The sequence below is a fragment of the Chiloscyllium plagiosum genome, chromosome 38, assembly GCF_004010195.1.
Source record: "Chiloscyllium plagiosum isolate BGI_BamShark_2017 chromosome 38, ASM401019v2, whole genome shotgun sequence".
In the NCBI taxonomy this organism is placed as follows: Eukaryota; Metazoa; Chordata; class Chondrichthyes; order Orectolobiformes; family Hemiscylliidae; genus Chiloscyllium; species Chiloscyllium plagiosum.
In genome coordinates, this window is record NC_057747.1 from 6,906,679 (window position 1) to 6,924,485 (window position 17,807).

A 17,807-nucleotide genomic window follows, 5' to 3' on the forward strand; every position below is an offset into this window, starting at 1 on the left:
TTCTGCCATTCTTTATATTCTGTTCAATTATCTGGCCTGCTACTCATCTTCGAATAAACATATGCTTTTCTCTTGTTGGATGCTTCCCCTTAACTTCTTTTGTTAACTACAGATGTGGTTCCTCCTTTTGGGATTATTCTTCATAGTAAGAATATATTTATTCTATATTCTGAAAAACGTCTTTAAATGTTGCCATTGCATCTCTATTGATCGATCCCCAAGCCGAATACACTAATTCACTTCAGCTAGATTAGCTTTGATGCACCCATGGTTGCATTTATTCAGGTTTAAAATACTAGTCATAGACTCACTCTTGTTCCCTTCAAACTGGGTGTAAAATTCAATCATTACTGCATTCGCTTATAGGGGTAGCTTTACTCTGTGGTCATTATTAATTCTATCACTTACAGAATACCGAACACATTATAACCTGCTCTCTGGATGGTCCCAGAATGTGTTGCTCTAAGAAACTCTCTCAAAAGCATTCTGTGAACTCTCAATCCAGGTCACTAGTGCCAATCTGATTTTATATGTAGATTGAAGTCACCAATGATTATTGCCACCCGTTTATCATAAGGACCAAATATTTCTTTTTTGTATATTTTGTCCTACATTGTGGTTACTGATCAGGAACCAGTAGACCACTCCTACTAATGACTTATTTTCTCTACAGTCAGTTCTGCTATAATGCGCTAGTTCCATTCTCGTGCAATCCCATGTTATAAGAAAATCGAGTGATAGCAGCACCATTTAAACTAATGGAGCCAGAATTGTGTTGTCACCAATAAAAGATTTAAAACTTCATGCTTGAGAAACAGTGTTCCCAATTCATCAATCGTGCTATAGCAAATTCATGTTAACAAAACACGCATTATAGCAGCACAACCTATATTACACACCTCTTCTCCATCCAAACCGATTCTACATCCTAATTTTTGAATCAAGGTCATTTCGAAGTACTGCATCAATGTGACCCTTGATTAACATCTTCACTTTTGCCTAGCATTTTATTCTTCTTGAATACCATCTACCATACAATGCTCATAATCCAATCCTTATCATTTTGCAGTCACCTCTCTGTAAAGGCTCAATGTGCGTTATCTATTTGCTTACTTTATTATGAATACTATGCAAATTCAAGTACAGAGCTTTCAGTGTTGTCTTGACGAGTTTTGCCCTGATCAGTGCAAGACAAAAAATATGGACTGCACATCCTTTTTTCTTCAGCAGTACCTAAATAAAGTATGAAAACATCATGGTTTTTAAAGTGATGTATTTTATTATTGTGAAGCGATTTTATTACTAGGACAACTGACATGTCAATGAATTAAAGAATTTTTAAGAATCTGAGAAGTTATAGGCTAATACACAAGTATGAATGATCCTGGAAAAAGGTGACTACCAACCTTCCATTCCTACAAGCAGCAAGTTGGATGTGAGCTGGCCCCAGTTTCGCTTTGTCTGTTGCTTGTTAATCCAGTTCCAGTTAAAACCCAGGAAGTCCATGACAATCTTCTTCCCTACCGTGTCATTCAGCGTTTGTTGTAAGTAATACCTGCAATGAAGTGTTGGGGGAAGGTTAGATCACATGGAATACAGGGAGAAGCATTTGATACAAAATTTTGATAGAAAAGTGTGCTGCAAGGCTCAGTGCTGGGTCCAATGCTTTTTGTCATTTATATAAATGATCTGGATTTGATTTTGGAGGTGTGGTTAATAAGTTTGCAGATGACACCAAAATTTGTAGTGTAGTGGACAGCAAAGAAGGCTACCTCAGAGTTCAACATGACCTTGATCAGCTGGGCAAATGGGCTGAGGAGAGGCATTTGGAGTTAAATTTAGATAAATGTGAGGTGCTGCAGTTTGGTTAGGCAAATCAGGGAAGGACTTATACATTTAATGGAAAGGTGCTGGGGAATGCTGCTAAACAAAGAGACCTTGGGTGTGCGTTCACAGTTCCTTCAAAGTGGAGTCGCAGATAAACAGGGTATTAAAAAGGCATTTGGAACAGTTGCCTTTATTGGTCAGTATAGAAGTTGCAAGATCACGTTGCGGCTGTACAGGACTTTTGGAATAGTGTGTTCAATTCTGGTCTTCCTGCTATTGGAAACGATATTGTGAAACTTGAAAGGGTTCAGAAAAGATTCACAAGGATGTTGCCAGTGTTGGAGGGTTTGAGCTACAGGGAAAGGCTGAACAGGCTGGGGCTGTTTTTCCTCCAGCATCAGAGGCTGAGGGGGTGACCTTATAAACGTTTATAAAATCATGAGGGGTAAGGATAAGATGAATAGCTAAAGCATTTTTCCCAGGATAGGAGAGTCCAAAACTAGAAAGCATAGATTTAAGATGAAAGGGGAAAAATTGGAAAGGGACCTAAGGGATGACTTTTCCACACAAATGGTGAAATGTATGTAATGAGCTGTCAGAAGAAGTGGTGGAGGTTGGTACAATTACAACATTTACAAAGCATCTGAATGGGTATATGAATACAAAGGATTGAGATGTTAATAAGCAAAACCCTGGCAAATGGGACTAGATTAATTTAGAATATCTGGTCAGCATTGACAAGCTGGACTGAAGGGTCTGTTTCCATGCTGTACATCTCTATGACTCTATTGCAACCTAGGACTTGCTAGAAGAGGGAAGGAAAATAAGATAAGGGAATAAATGTACATACATTTTTAAAAATTCATTCACAGGATGTGGAGGTTGTTGGCCAGGCCAGTACTTATTGTCCATCCTTAATTTGCCCAGCAAGCAGTTGAGAGTCAACCACATTGCTGTTGGTGTGGAGTCACACATAGACCAGACCAGGTAACCATGGCAGATTTCCTCCCATAAATGACATTAGTGAACCAGATGGGTTTTCAGACAATCAGCAATGGTTTCACAGTCTTCATTAGAGTCTTAATCACAGACTTTTATTGAATTCAACTTTCATTATCTGCCATTGTGGGATTTGAACCTGGATCCCCAGAGCATTACCTGGGTCTCTGGATTAACAGTCTAATGATAAGACCATCACCTTTCCCTAAATAAAAATTGACACCTTAGAGTGTGTTGCAGACTGTATTCTTTCTCTCACTGTTATTTTTGCCCCCACCCAAACATGAAGACATTTTATTCTGCATCTCCATTCCCCAAATATTTACACAGATTTACTTACTGTTGTTTATAGTACAGAAACTAGCCATTGAACCTATCTGGTCTATATTGGTATTCATGGTCCCAAATAAGCTGTCATTCGCACTACTTCATCTCACATCAATGTGACTTTCTAATCTTTTCCCCTTCATGTATTCATCGAGCTTCCCCTTAAAGATATTGATGGCATTCACCTCAACTGCTCTGTGTGGGGGCCAATTGCTCTTCTTTCAATAACATGCAGCATTTATTTAACATCTTTCAACGTCTTCATGTACTTTACAGGAGCAAATTTGATAATAATTAGTTTGTCTAAAAAAGCTTCTCCTTAATTCTTTACTAGATCTTATTTCCATGGCCCAAAGGTTTAGACTCCCCAGTTAGTGAAACGTCATTCCTACATCTAGCCTATCAAATCTCTTCATAATTTTAAAGACTTCTATCAGGCCACCTCTCAATCTCCTCTTTTCTAAAGAAATAACTCCACACTGTTTAATCTTTTCCTCCTTCACATCATTCCTTAAGCCACTTTATTGATAAGCATCTGTCCAAACAGCCCCTTTACTAACAAATTTTGTGTAATAATATTTCTTACAAATAATATTAATTACAAATTTTGCATAATACCTTGAGGCATTTTATCATGTTGAAGGCACCAAATTAATACATTATAATGAGCTCTAATTAAGGTACAGAAGAAGAAAAGTCTGGGGAGAAGGATTGTACTCAGAAAATAATTTGACAATGATCTTTTATCTTTCAAGGTAAAGGTTATCTGAAATAAGATTCCTGATCGAACTCAGAATTAGGCAAAGTAGAACTAGTCCAGGTCTATAAAGAACTTCATAAAAAGGCCCAGAAGAGATATTTTAATTAAGTGTCAGGGAATCACTATTGCTCTCTGTATTGAGCACAATGAAATACATCTTTACTGCGCTGTTAGGCACAAACTGTCCAACGTCTATGTAAACCATCCCTGGTCCTAGGCAACACCAAGGACATTCTGTTCAGTTGGCATCAAGTCGTTGCTTGCTTATTCCCAAATGTCATCCCTCTGGTGTGCTGATCAATATTTATCCTTCAATCAACCTAACGAGAAAGACATTATTTGGTCATTATCTCATTGCTGTTTGAGGTAAAGTTAGCTGCTGCACTTCTTATATTACAAAAGTCAATTCATCTGAACTTTAATGCATGTAAATTGCTTTGCAATTTCCTGTGTTCATGAAAGGGAATATATACATGCACATTTTTCATCTGTCTTGGCTCCTGACTCTTGACATTGTTTGATATCAGTTTCCCATCAACCCAAACTTAAATGGTGTCCAAAACTAAGCCAAGCTTCAAATTTACCAATGGAAGGGTCTTCTTACCCCTGTAATACTGTCCACCTCTGCCTTTATCTTCATCACGTGGTTTCCATTTTTGCCAGGCTCCCCCAATCCAATCAACTCCAAACTCCAGTGCCAGAGACAGAGGTGGATTTGCTTTGCCACTGGACATGATCCAGAAATATGTGAATTGCATTACTGCAGTTTGAGAATTTGAAATTAGTTTTAAAAGTCAGGAAACAAATTTACTGATTCATCCCAAACAACTGCAAAGCTGTCAGACTATAGGGGAAAAAAATCATCAGAGACCTTGTAATGACCGATTTGTGATTCCAGTCCTTCATCGTGCCCCCTGAAGTAGCTGATAAAACTCAGTCAGGCACGAAGGTTGGCAAATAATTCTTTGCTTGCCAGTGATGGACAATCAAATCGCATGAATGTGGGATGGTGACAGATTACTCACTGTCAAAGCACTGTGAAACTCTTTACTTGAGAAATAAATTTCCCTGTACCGCAAGGATTGCATTGGAGCTTAGACAGAGGTTCACCTGCCTCTCTTTTAATGCATCAGGGGAGACCAAACGCAAACTTAGAGAATGGTTCACCGATCATCGCAGCCGGGTCTGCGTGGACCGACCAAACCTCACAGTCACCACCCATTTCAATTCCCCGAACCACTCCCTTTCTGACATGACCATCCTTGGTCTCCTCCATTGCCGAAACGAACCACAGCGCAAATTGGAGGAACAACTCCTCATCTTCCACCTGGTCACCCTATAGCCCGGAGGACTCAACATTTCAAATAACCTCCCTCCCATCCCCCGTCTCCCTTCCCAGCCCTTTCCTCTCCCTTTCACTGTTCCCTACCACCAACCAGATTCATTCCTCCCATTGACCAAGCAAGTCATACCCTCTACCTGTCTTCACTTATCACCACTTCACTACCCTGCCCCTGCCCCCACCATCCCCTTTATCTGCAGCTCCCCTTACACCCACCCCCCTGTCCTGAAGAAGGGTTACACCCGAAATGTTGACTTCTCCACCTCCTGATGCTGCCTGGCCTACTGTGTTCTTCCAGCCTCTTGCCTGCCTATTTTGGATTCTAGCATCTGCAGTTTTTTTCTCTCTTTTCAATGCTCCTGGCATGAAAGATTTTCCAAGAAGCTGGAGCAGTGCATGTTAGCTGCTAAGCCTTTTCAACCGACGTGGAGTGTAATTTAACATTCTTTCCATGATTTGGGTGAGTTGCACTCAGAATCAGAGACTTGCTATGATGTAAAAGGCCATTCAGCCCATCATGTCTACATGAACTTTCAGAATGAGCATTCTGTGTCCTGTAACCCTGCACATTATTTCTTTAAAAATATCAGATACTACCCACTAGAATGTCCCAAGTGAATCAGTCTTCATCACTCTTCCAGGCAGTGCATTCCAAATCTTAACTAACTGCTGCATGAACACTTTTTTTCTGACTTTGCATTTGCTTCCTTTGCAAACTTCTCTACATCTGTGTCCTTTTACTCAAAATACTTTTACAATTATGAAGAGTTTTGTCCTATCAACTCTGTGCAAACCACTCATGATTTTGAAAACTGCTATCAAATCTCCTCTTAACTTGCTTATCTTCAAGGAAAACTGTTCCAACTTAGCGTCATAACTGAAGTTTCTCATCCCTGGAACCATTCTCATAAATCTACAATTTTCTACATAGTTTTCCCTCAGCCCAAGGTCTCCACATTCTTTGTTGTGTGTGGTACTGACAAGGCTGACATTTTATTTTGCCATTTATTAATTGCCTGAATTAGTGGCTTTGTCAGCTATTTCAGAGGGCAGGTAACAGTGTACCACATTGGTGTGGACTTGAGTTACAAGAAAGTCATTAAAAGTACAGATTGCCTTTTCACAAGCTTTGTGGGCATTTTGACTGGTCGCCTTCATGTTTCCAAATTTTCCACAAGTTATCTTAAGTTTGCAAATTGTGGCATAGGATTTGCAGTCGTGGTCCAGTGATGCAAGTCCATGATCGTACTCTGCATTGGACAGACTCTGGTACTTTGAAGGTACTCCCGCTCTCAGTGTTAGGACAGGAGAATCAAGCTGTTTCAGAATTTTCTCTAGAATCTCTACATTATTTCAATTACAGTACTTCTGATGAGTTTTCCTAGAGAGGATAAACTTCAAATTACAGTAACAGGTATGACTAGTGTTCGCTGTTGCTAGAAGGGCATGGCAGATGTAGCTTTACAGCTAATTTACATTGAAGAGAGGCTGTGCACAGGAGTAGTCACATCGGCTTCACCAAAATGACTTATGCTTGAAGCACAAAACTCAACTAAACAAAGACTTATACTCCAGAAATGTAGTGTCAGCACCAAGACTGCACAAAGAAACATTGGGGGGGTGAAATCATTCCACAAACTCCATCAACATCCTTAGAAAAGACAATGGAGTAAAAACACTAGATAATGACTAAATGTGATAGCTAGTGTCTGAATAACAATTAGGTTTGAAATATTTTTTCCAGTCAGGAGAGGTAACTAAAATAACCAAATAATGGGAGATAAGCAATAAAGATGCAAACCCACACATGGCAGTCAGGTAGCAGGTTTCTTCTGTTTGAGGTGGGAACACTGAATAACTTCCAAAATGAGTCGATGGTAGTCATGATTTGGTGTTGGACGGGGGTGTACAAAGTTAAAAATCGCACAACACCAGGTTACAGTCCAACAGGTTTAACTGGAAGCACTAGCTTTTGGAGCGCTGCGCTCTGAAAGCTAGTGCTTCCAATTAAACCTGTTGGACCATAACCTGGGATTGTGTGATTTTTAACTTTACAAAATGTGAGTCACCTCTGGTGCTGCCCAAAGTGGGTAGCTACATACAAGAAATACCTAGAATTAGTGCCCATCAACAAGGTTGCAGTTTCCTTAATTTTACCAACCATTCAATCTTTTAAGAGTTAAAATGAATGGGAGAAGATTTGTAGCTCGGGTGCTTGTTGCTGTGGTTCTGTTTGCCGAGCTAGGAATTTGTCTTGCAAATTTTTCGTCCCCTGTCTAGGTGACATCCTCAGTGCTTGGGAGCCTCCTGTGAAACATCACAGAAGCGCTTCACAGGGGACTCCCAAGCACTGAGGATGTCACCTAGACAGGGGACGAAACGTTTGCAAGACCAATTCCCAGCTCGGCGAACAGAACCACAACAGTTAAAATGAATCTCATGCATATTTTTATCAAATGTTTTCTTTATCTGTTATCAGTATAACGGGTGAGCATAATGCAGCTACTTTGATAGTCTGCTGATTATTGGTTTATGGATTTTGTTTTGTAAGTGCTAATTCATTTCACTTGTGTTAAAGTTATCTTGACTAAATGGAGCTGACAATCATAAGATGCGAGTGCAAAAAAGTGAAATAAAGATCTTGCTTGCGGGTAGGTCAGGATTATGGTGATATGTGATCAAATTTTTTAAAAAAACTAAACAAGTTAAATTCATATTTCTTTCAAGGAAATTTGCTGTTCTGAACTACACAGAAATCACAGAACAGAAATTGCCCAACTGAGCCAACTGCTAATGCTCCACATGTCTCCTCCCATTCTATCTATTACATCTCAGTGTTTTACCCTATCTTTTTATTCTACTTTCCCTCGTGTAGAAGCACAGGACACAAACTGTACAGAAGGTGGCCATTCAGCCCATCATAGCCATACTGGTTCTCTGCAGCAGTAACTCAGCTATTCCAACTTATCTGTCACTTTGTATTTGTCTTATTTCTTTTTGAAAGGCTCTAATCTAGGCTTTTCAAATCTTTTCATTTGAGGTGCCTTATTTCAACTGTGTATGTATGGGTGTGTGCATGCATGCGCAAAAGTGAACAAATATCAGAAAGATGAGGTTTGGCGCAGCGATAAAAATGCATTTAAAAATTACAATACAATCAATCGATAATTTAAGTAAACAAGTAATTAATACAAATAACCACTAAAACCAAGTGAAACAGCTTACTAGTAAAACCTTGTTTTCCCTTACTGGTTAAAAAAACAGAGCAAGGAAGAAGCAGACTACATCCCTAGTCTTGATTATTAGAGAAGGGAACTGGGGCTGAACTAAGGAGTAACACTGACCTTGCTTCGACATTTCAAAGGGATAAATACAGGGAAGTCTTGGTAAGGTAGCGCAGAGAAGGTTCACCAGGCTGATCCCAGGTATGGAGGAACTATCTTATCAGTACAGATTGAATAGGTTGAACCTGTACAGACTGGAGTTTAGAAGACTAAGTGGTGACCTTATTGAAACATACAAGATTCTTAGGGGACTTGACAGGTTAGATGCAGAAAGATTGTTTCCCTTTCTGGGAGAGCTTAGGACCTGAAGGAACAATCTCAGAATAAGGGGTCGCCCTTTTAAGACAAGAGATGAGGAGTGGTAATGTTAGTTTGCTCTCTCTCCATGGATGCTGTCTGACCTGCTGTGATCTCCAGCATTTGTTGTTTTCAGTATAGATTCCAGCATCTGCAGTAATTTGCTCCTACAAGAATTTCTTCTTTCAGGGGTGTTTGAATCTGTGGAATTATTTACCGCAAAGGGTTTTGGAGGTTGAGTCATTAAATAAATCCAAGTTCAAAATAGTCAGATTTTTAATCAGTAAAGGAATCAGGATTGGAACAGGCTGCAGATAACAGGAACTGATAAAAGACTTTACCATTGGCTATTATGTGAATTGAATTATGCTGAATCATTCAGGTTTGCTAAGAGCTAAGATTGCCGGAAATCAGTCACTGCTGTCTGTACCAAATAAGGATGAAAGATTTTGCGCACAGATAATCCTAAATAAGGCATACACTTAGCACAGAGAGCTGTGTATAAAGCAGCCTAGGAGACCCCTGACTTTTCAGCAGGACTTGAAAGAATAACACTGAGAGGTACTCTACATCAGGAGATGCAGTGAAGATATTGAGAAGAGTTCCAGCCTGGCCAGCTGCAAATTCTTCTGGGTAATAATACTTGGGGTGAGTCACAGAATCCAGGGCAATGAAAGACAGTGATTGAGATATCTCTAGTAGTTAAAAGCATTTGTTCTTCATTTCAGTATGTAATAAATTAAGTTTTACAGACCTTTGAGAGTCGCTGTTGTATCTTTGTCTATGTATATACTGTTGTCTCTCGAGACAGGCAACACAGGAAATTGGAGCTGACGACTGTCAGATCAGCAATGACCTCACTGAATGGCTTACTTCTGTTCTTAAGTCTACTGGAGTGGCAAACACTCCAAAATGGTCTTGGCAGAGGTCAAAATGAAAGTGGAGGTTGGATGTAGTTGCCTTTTAGTCTAGGATTTCCTAATCTCCCAGTCTGTTTTCTGAGGGGTTTTCTTTAAGGGAGGATGGGAAGGAGGAGGGAAAAGGTGTATATGCCTGGCTTACTCAGTTTCAACAGTTGGACATAAACTCAGTTCTCCTCTCACAACCTCCCTCCTACACAGCTTCACTCCCATATTCTCCTCTCTCTCACTCAAACACATGCTGCACAGAACTGGAAGGCCTGCTTTGGCTTTTTAACTGCAGCCTTTCAGGGGCCAGTGCCCACAAGGTCTTGCCTGACTCCCAACTCATTGCTCAACTCTGAAACAATTTCCGCGCCCCGTTTGATAAAGTCAAGCCCCAATCTCATTGCTTCACCCACCTAGTAGGAACCCTGTCTCTAGCAGTCTGCCCCAGTGGCTGCAGGCTCACTGCCATTTTGTGAGTCCAGTGCTCAGGCTGAAATGAAGGCAGGGATAACAGTAGAAATTGCTGGAAAAACTCAGCGGGTCTGGCAGCATCTGTTGGAGACAAAGCAAACTTAATGTTTTTGGTCCAGTGACCCTTCTTCAGGACTGTCTGTAGCTCGGAAAAGGTTGATATATATGCTGAAGATGGAGTGGGAAGAAGAGGATATGTGAACAATAGGTGGAGATGGGCCTAGGGAGACAACTGTGCAGACAAAGGAAAGGAAAGATTGGGCAGGTAAAGGTCAGCCTGAGAGAATCAATAGCTGCTAATCGGGAAAATATTCACTGAGCTTTGCTGAAGCACTGCATCAAGCTTGAGTCTAAGATGTTGGCTCGGGAACATTGTGTTGAAGTGGCAGGCAACAAGAAGCTCATGATTACTTCTGAGCACAGAATGCAGGTGTTCTGCAAATTGGACGCATGTTTTGTATGAAGGTAGGAATATTTGCACAGCTTGCAGCTGTTCCAACTAAAAGGCCCATCAGCAGCAAAGGTTTTACAGAAATGGCCTCAGTTGTAAGGAGCAGTTGCTTACAGACTTTTCCATACCCCTCCATGTAGAATCTTGGTCAAGAGTCAGATAGGACTCCTTGGCAGGCTGCACCCTTGCCTTTGAGCCAACTGTTGGACAAGTCTGCTCTTATCTATTTGCCTCAACCACTTCCTGTGGTAGTGAATACCACATTCCAAAACCAAGTAAATAAATTACTCCTTAGTTCCTGATTGTATTTATTACTCACTATCCTGTAATTACAGTCCCTATTAACTCTTGTTTCTGAGTAGCTCCAGTATTTTCTGTTTATTTCATAATTGCAATATTCGAAGCAATTTGATTTTCATTCCTGTTGAATTAATATCCCCTATAGGTACATCTCATTTATCTTGTTAATCTAACTGCATACTGTTGCTCTCCTGTAATTCTAGATGGCTTTGTACTTGGAGCCTGTTAAATTTCCTAGAAACCACTAAGCCTTTTGTTAACAAGAGCTTACTCTGATTAAATAAAAACATCAGAACCTATTTGGCTGCTTCCAAGGTCACATAGACCTGCCTTCCCAGCCTCTGGATCCTGTCACTGGTGATGGTTCCACCCTTCCTTCGCTCACCTAGCTTCTTCCTGACTGGGGTCCTCCTCTCACTATCCTTCCTCCCATTAGTGGTGCTGGTGACTAGCCTCCATTACTGACCTTAATATCAAGGTTGGTGGGAAATAGCAACAGAGGGCTACTCATTGGCAGATGATGTGTGACCAATTGCTCCCAACTGATGTGCTGGCAACTCCTGCTCCAAGCTGTAGGTACCGATTCTACTGACTAGTACATCAGTTCACATTTAGCGATGTCAAAATGCCACTTAACTGCCCAGTCTGTTGGTTTTCTAATCTCTTTTTGCACTATGCTGTATTCATCCTCAATCTTAGCTACAGCATCCCACCATGCAGCAACTCCCACCCCATCCTGGGTTTGGTGTCAACTGCCAATTTCACTACTGATTAACTTGCTCTTAAGTCCAAATGTAAATTATGGCTGATAGAGAGCCCAACAGAATGGGGACAACCATTTTACTTTAACTGAGTTAGCTTGCATGCATATGATTGTCCAGGATGGGTCTGTGCAAGTCAATAACATTATCTGAGTTTGCAACCTGCATCACACCAGGAAGTTTCCAAATGGATGGCCAGCGTTGCTGTGGTAACTCTGACAACAAAGAAAACCAAATGTGGAAGATCATGTTCCTGTTTAAGTGTGGAAAGTCCAGAAACTCAACTTTTGTTTGTTAAATCACACATTTCAATGAAGCCATTTTGTGAAAACTGAAGGAAAGATCAATAGTAGCGAATTATTATTTAAATAAAAACATCCTGAGTACAACATAATCACAAGTGATCTGGTATATGCAATGAAACGATCAGACCAGAGGATAGTACGTATGTAGAATGAGCTGCCAAAGGAAGTGGTGGAGGCTGGTACAATTGCAACATTTAAGAGGCATCTGGATGGGTATCTGAATAGGAAGGGTTTGGAGGGATATAGGCAGGGTGCTGGCAGGTGGGACTAGATTGGGTTGGGATATCTTGTCAGCATGGACGGGTTGGACCGAAGGGTCTGTTTCCATGCTGTACGTCTCTATGACTCTAAATAGGCATAAAATCAATGCTATGGCAAACACTTGAAGAATATTTTCCATTATAAAACTTTACACTATGCAGTAGAAGAGGCAAATACATGCTTTTGTGACAGGGGCCTATAAACCTTTTACTGAGAGTCAGAAAACTGTATTAGCTTGGAATGAGTTGTTATTAATTTGTATGGCTGGGAAAGCTAGTTTGATAACGATGTAAAAGTTAACAATCCATTCAGGTGGTCCAGTGTGAACAGTGACATCACTGGGACTAGATATCTCAGGACAGGAGGTCAGGTTGTGGGTGATGGCTTGACTTGGACGGCCACAGTCACAATTCGGGCTGTTCCTCATGTTCCACTGGTAGAATAAGTGATCACAGCTTTCCCTGCCCATCCTCAGTGGGTTGAGGTCGTCCAAATTTTCCGTAGACCTTCGTAACCTGGGACTAGACCATTCGGACCAGTCACTGTGTAGCACTGGGGCAGGGATGTTGTCAGTTTACATGGCATGCAGTGTGTTGCAATAGGGACTTTGAGATTTCAGACCAATGCATGGATTTTGATTTTAAGGCCCCGTAACAGTGAGAGTGCTACCTCGCTGACAGCTGGTGATCTTTCTCGAGTTGGATGTTTTTGCAGACATCAGGCACTTCAATATATGTTACAGGAAGCTATGCAAGCTGTGTTGGGCTCAATCTCTTATAATCCTCATGAATTCCTGGAGATGGATATCTCCCATATTAATGTGGTGGCTCCTGAACCATATAGTAGAGCGATAAAATGCTGTTGGTGAACTAGGATGAGCGAAGCAGTTCCTGGTGCACTGGCTCTGCTGTCCCAGGTGGTAGTAAACAGTGTATAAATCAGATTCACACTGGTCTTGACCTTGGCCCCTTAGAGGTGTGGCCACCAAATCTTCACTTAATACTGTATAGAGTCTAATATTCATATAATAAAAACCCAGATGTAAGCAGAAACATTTAGAGGAAGTATTAGAACTAACAAACTACAGTATAGAAGAAGATTGAACAGGTTAGGATTCCTCTCTTAAGAAATAAAAAGGCTGAAATGTGACCTATTTGAGATATTTGAAATTGTGAATGGGGTGGACAGGAATTATTTATGGGAGAAGCCAAAACTAGTGACCTTAAATACAAGACAGTGAGTAATAAATACAATCATGGAATAAGGAGTAGTTTATTACTCAGTGGTTAGAATGTGAAACTCATTATCACAGGAAGTCATTGAGGCAATTGGGTTAGAAGAAATTAGACAAGTACACAGGGTGAGAGAAGGCATACCAGTTGAATTACTCCTCCAGACAGCCGTTATGGACATGTTGGGCCAATTGGCCTCCTTTCGTACTGCAACCATTCTATGAGTATCAAAGATTCATTTATGATCAAAAGTGATCGCGAGATATTTTGTTGCTGGAGCACAGCTGAGTTATTGGTCACAGAACTGGATACTAAGTTCTTCCCAGAACTTCAAATTATGCAGGTAGAAATATGAAAGCACAGTCTGGGCAGCATTTCGTGGATGTCTCTACTTCTGATGTAGCATTTCTGGTAAGGAGACAGCAGCCTTCAACTAGCCCTCCTGTTAAATTAAGTTTTCTAACCTGAAAACCTGCAAACTATTGCTGTCAAGATGGCAAGCTAACTCAGAAACTGGGATCCTCCACTCAAGCAGTTAAAAACCCACTGAGTGATATATACCAGAAAGGCCCTGCTTTAAATCACTGCTCTGGTGGCATTAAACGATACATTGATTTCAATTATTTACTGGAGGAAGGTTTGAAAACAATGCTTAATGGTTAACTGGACACCACTGCACTTTGACATGGGTCAGGCAAGACTAGGCTTAATTGTGCCAACTCAATTACTCAAATAGTTTGCATTATTCTTGTTTGTCTGGTCTCAGAGATGATGTTTTGAGGAAAGTATCATTTTTCTCATGAAACACAGTTCAAAATGGTTTAAATGATTTAAGAAGACAGGGGATAAACCATCTTAAAAATGATGTGGAGGTGCTGGTGTTGGACCTGGGTGGACAAAGTTAAAAATCACACAACACCAGGCTATAGTCCAACAGGCTTATTTGGAAGTACAAGCTTTCAGAGTGCTACTCCTTCATCAGGTACTTAGTGGGGCAGGATCATAGGTCACAGATTTTATAGTAAATGATCAAAGTGCATACAGCTGAGGCAATGTATTGAACAAACCTAGATTGCTGTTAAGTCTTTAATCACTAGAATGAGGTTGCAGGTTTCGATTCATTAACATGTAAATCCCAGAACTTTCAAGTCACATTCCTGAGATCATTTAAGGTTTTTATAAAAAGAAAGGTGACATCTCAGCTCAGACAATACATTAAAGAGTCTGTCTGTATCCCAGCCTGGTTCTATTTCGAAGTAGGAATTGATAAGATGTCACATGGAGTGACTGCCTACTGACTGCATGATTTTTGAACAAAGTAGAGTGTATGTACAAATACAAATCTGCAAATGCAAATTCACCCCATATAGTGTGTGTGTGTGTGTGTGTGTGCAGTTGTGCGTGAGGGAATGAGAGAGTGAAAGTGAGAGTGAGTGAGAGAGAGGGTGAGAGAGAGAGAGAGTGTGTGTGTATGAGAGAGAGGGAGACAGTGTGAGTGTGTGTGTGTGTGCGCGTGCACGCATGTTTGATAGAGTGCGTGTGGGAGTATATGCCTGTGACAGGGTGTGCGCGTGAGTGTGTTTGTGTGTGTGTGTGTGTGTACATCTGGGAGACAGAGTATGTATGAGAGAGGGTCTGTGTGAGTGTATAAATGTGATTGTGTGTAAGAGTGTGTGTGAATGTGTGCTTGTGTGTGAGTACTGTATAGTGTACTGGGGTCACCTGTAATGTGGGTCAGGTCCTCCTGAAGGAGGGCTCATGCCTGAAACGTCGATTCTCCTGCTCCTTGGATGCTGCCTGACCTGCTGCGCTTTTCCAGCAACACATTTTCAGCTCTGATCTCCAGCATCTGCAGTCCTCACTTTCTCTTCACCTGTAATGTGACATGAACCCAAGATCCTGGTTGAGGCCATCCTCATGGGTACCAAACTTGGTTATCAGCCTCTGCTTGGCCACTTTGCGTTGTTGCGTATCCCGAAGTCCACTTTAGAGGATGGTCAATCGAAGATCCCAGGCCGAATGTCCCTGACTGGAAAGGAACATCCCTGTCTGGCGAATTGTTGCGTGGTGTCCATTCATCGGTTATCGTAGCGTCTGCTCGGTCTCGCCAATGTACCATGCCTCGGGGCATCCTTGCCTGCAGCTTATGATATAGACGACATTGGCTGAGTCACTTGAGTGCCTGCTGCGCAAGTCTTGGGTGGTGCCCCCCTCCGCCACCTCCCGTATATTGGTAGTATCCATGTCGACACTCTGACACGTCTTGCAATGGATGCCATGACAGAGTTGTACAGTGTTGTGGTCGATGTTGTCCTGAAGACTGGATAGTTTACTGCAAACAATGGTCTGTATAAGGTTTGGCAGTTGTTTAAAGGCAAGATGTGGAAGCATAGGGAAGATCTTGGAAAAATGCTCATCCTCATCGATAATGTGTTGCAGGCTGCGAAGAACATGGTGTAGTTTCTCTGGGAAGTACTGGACAACGAAGGGTACCCTATCAGTCATTTCTCATGTCTGTCTCCTGAGGAGATCATTACAGTTTCTCACTGTGGCACATCAGAACTGGTGATCGATTAGTTGAGCATCGTATCCTGTTCTTATGAGGGCATCCTTCAGGTATCCGTCGTGTTTCTCCACATCTGAACAGAGCCTGTGTATATGTCGGGCTTGTCTGTAGGGGATGGCTGTTTTAATATGTTTAGGATGGAAGCTAGAGATGTGCAACATCATGAGATTATCCATGGGCTTGCGGTAGAGTGAGATACTGAGGTGCCCATCCTTGATGGAGATGAGTGTGTCCACAAATGAGACAGACATTAAATAGTAGTCTATGGTAAGTCTGATGGTGGGATGAAACTTGTTGATATCACTGTGTAGTTGTTTCAGTGACTCCTCACCATGGATCCAGAGGAATAAAATGTCATCACTATTTCTGGTGTATAGTATTGATCGGAGGTCCTGTGGAGCAAAAAAAGTCTTGTTCGAACTTGTTGGCATATATGGGGTACACATTTGGTCCCCACAGCTGTTCCGTGTGCCTGGATGAAGAACTGGTTGTCAATGGTGAAGACGTTGTGGTTGAGGATAAAGCCGATGAGTTGTAGGATGGTGCTCGGAGATTAGCAATTGTTGGTATTGAATGCTGAGGCTGTTGCAGCCATGCCGTCTTTGTGAGGATGCTGGTGTAGAGTGCTGAAACGTTCATTGTGATAAGGAATGTTCCTGGTTCGACTGGTCCATGGGTGCTGAGTCTCTGTAAGAAATCTGTAGTATCACGACAGAAGCTGAGGGTCCCCTGGGTTCAAGATACCCTTGACATAGCCAGAGAGGTTCTCACACAGGGTTCCATTGCCTGATAATGATGGGATGTCCAGGTTTGTTGGCTTTGTGTATCTTTGAAAGGCAGGCTTCAGAAGACTCTAATCTCACACCTCTAATGCATTGTCTAAACTGAGATGTCACCTTTTTTGATACGTTATCTTGGAAATATGACTTAAAAGTAGTTCTGGGATTTACATATTAATGAATCACAAGCTGCAACCTCATTTCTAGTGATTAAAAACTGCAATCTAAGTTTGTTCAATACATTGCGTCAGCTGAATGACACTTTGATCTTTTAATATAAATACTGTGTCCTATGATCCTGCCCTAAAGGAGCAGCACTTCGAAAGCTTATATTTCCAAATAAATCTGTTGGGACTATAACACGGTGTTGTGTGATTTTTAACTATGTTATCACACCTGTCCTTTTAAAATATCCCTTCTCACCATCCAAGGGCTCAAAAGTCCGCCATGGTGAAATAGCTATTTTCCTGTACACCTTTCAATTCAGTGTCCTGTTTTTGTTATTTACAATGTGGTCTTCTCCACAGTGGGGATTTTTAACTATGTTAAAAATGAACGCATGGTATAATACAAGTGTATTCACCTTTCGATGAGACTGTAAACCAAAGTCCTGTCTCCCCTCTCAAGTGGATGTTAAAGATTATATGGTATTCTTCAATGAAGAACAGAAGTCATCCTCCATATACACTTATCAACATCACAGATTACCTGCTCATTATCACACCTGTCCTTTTAAAATATCCCTTCTCACCATCCAAGGGCTCAAAAAGTCCGCCATGGTGAAATAGCTATTTTCCTGTACACCTTTCAATTCAGTGTCCTGTTTTTGTTATTTACAATGTGGTCTTCTCTACAGTGGGGAAAATCTTAAAAGTAAGCTGGGTGATTGCTTTGCAGCAAAGTGCCTTTCAATCCAGAAGTGCAATCCTACGTTTCC

At 41.2% G+C, this 17,807-nt stretch overlaps 1 protein-coding gene across 2 annotated transcripts in view; it reads right to left on the reverse strand.

Moving 5' to 3' along the window:
* The window catches only part of hif1an (hypoxia inducible factor 1 subunit alpha inhibitor), a 79,441-nt gene that overhangs the window by 12,199 nt on the left and 49,435 nt on the right, over positions 1 to 17,807 (reverse strand). For both annotated transcript variants that reach the window (XM_043678746.1, XM_043678745.1), the window contains exon 3: positions 1,407 to 1,555. In XM_043678746.1, coding sequence (XP_043534681.1) covers positions 1,407 to 1,555 — 149 coding nt within the window. The remainder of the gene's footprint in view (positions 1 to 1,406; positions 1,556 to 17,807) is intronic.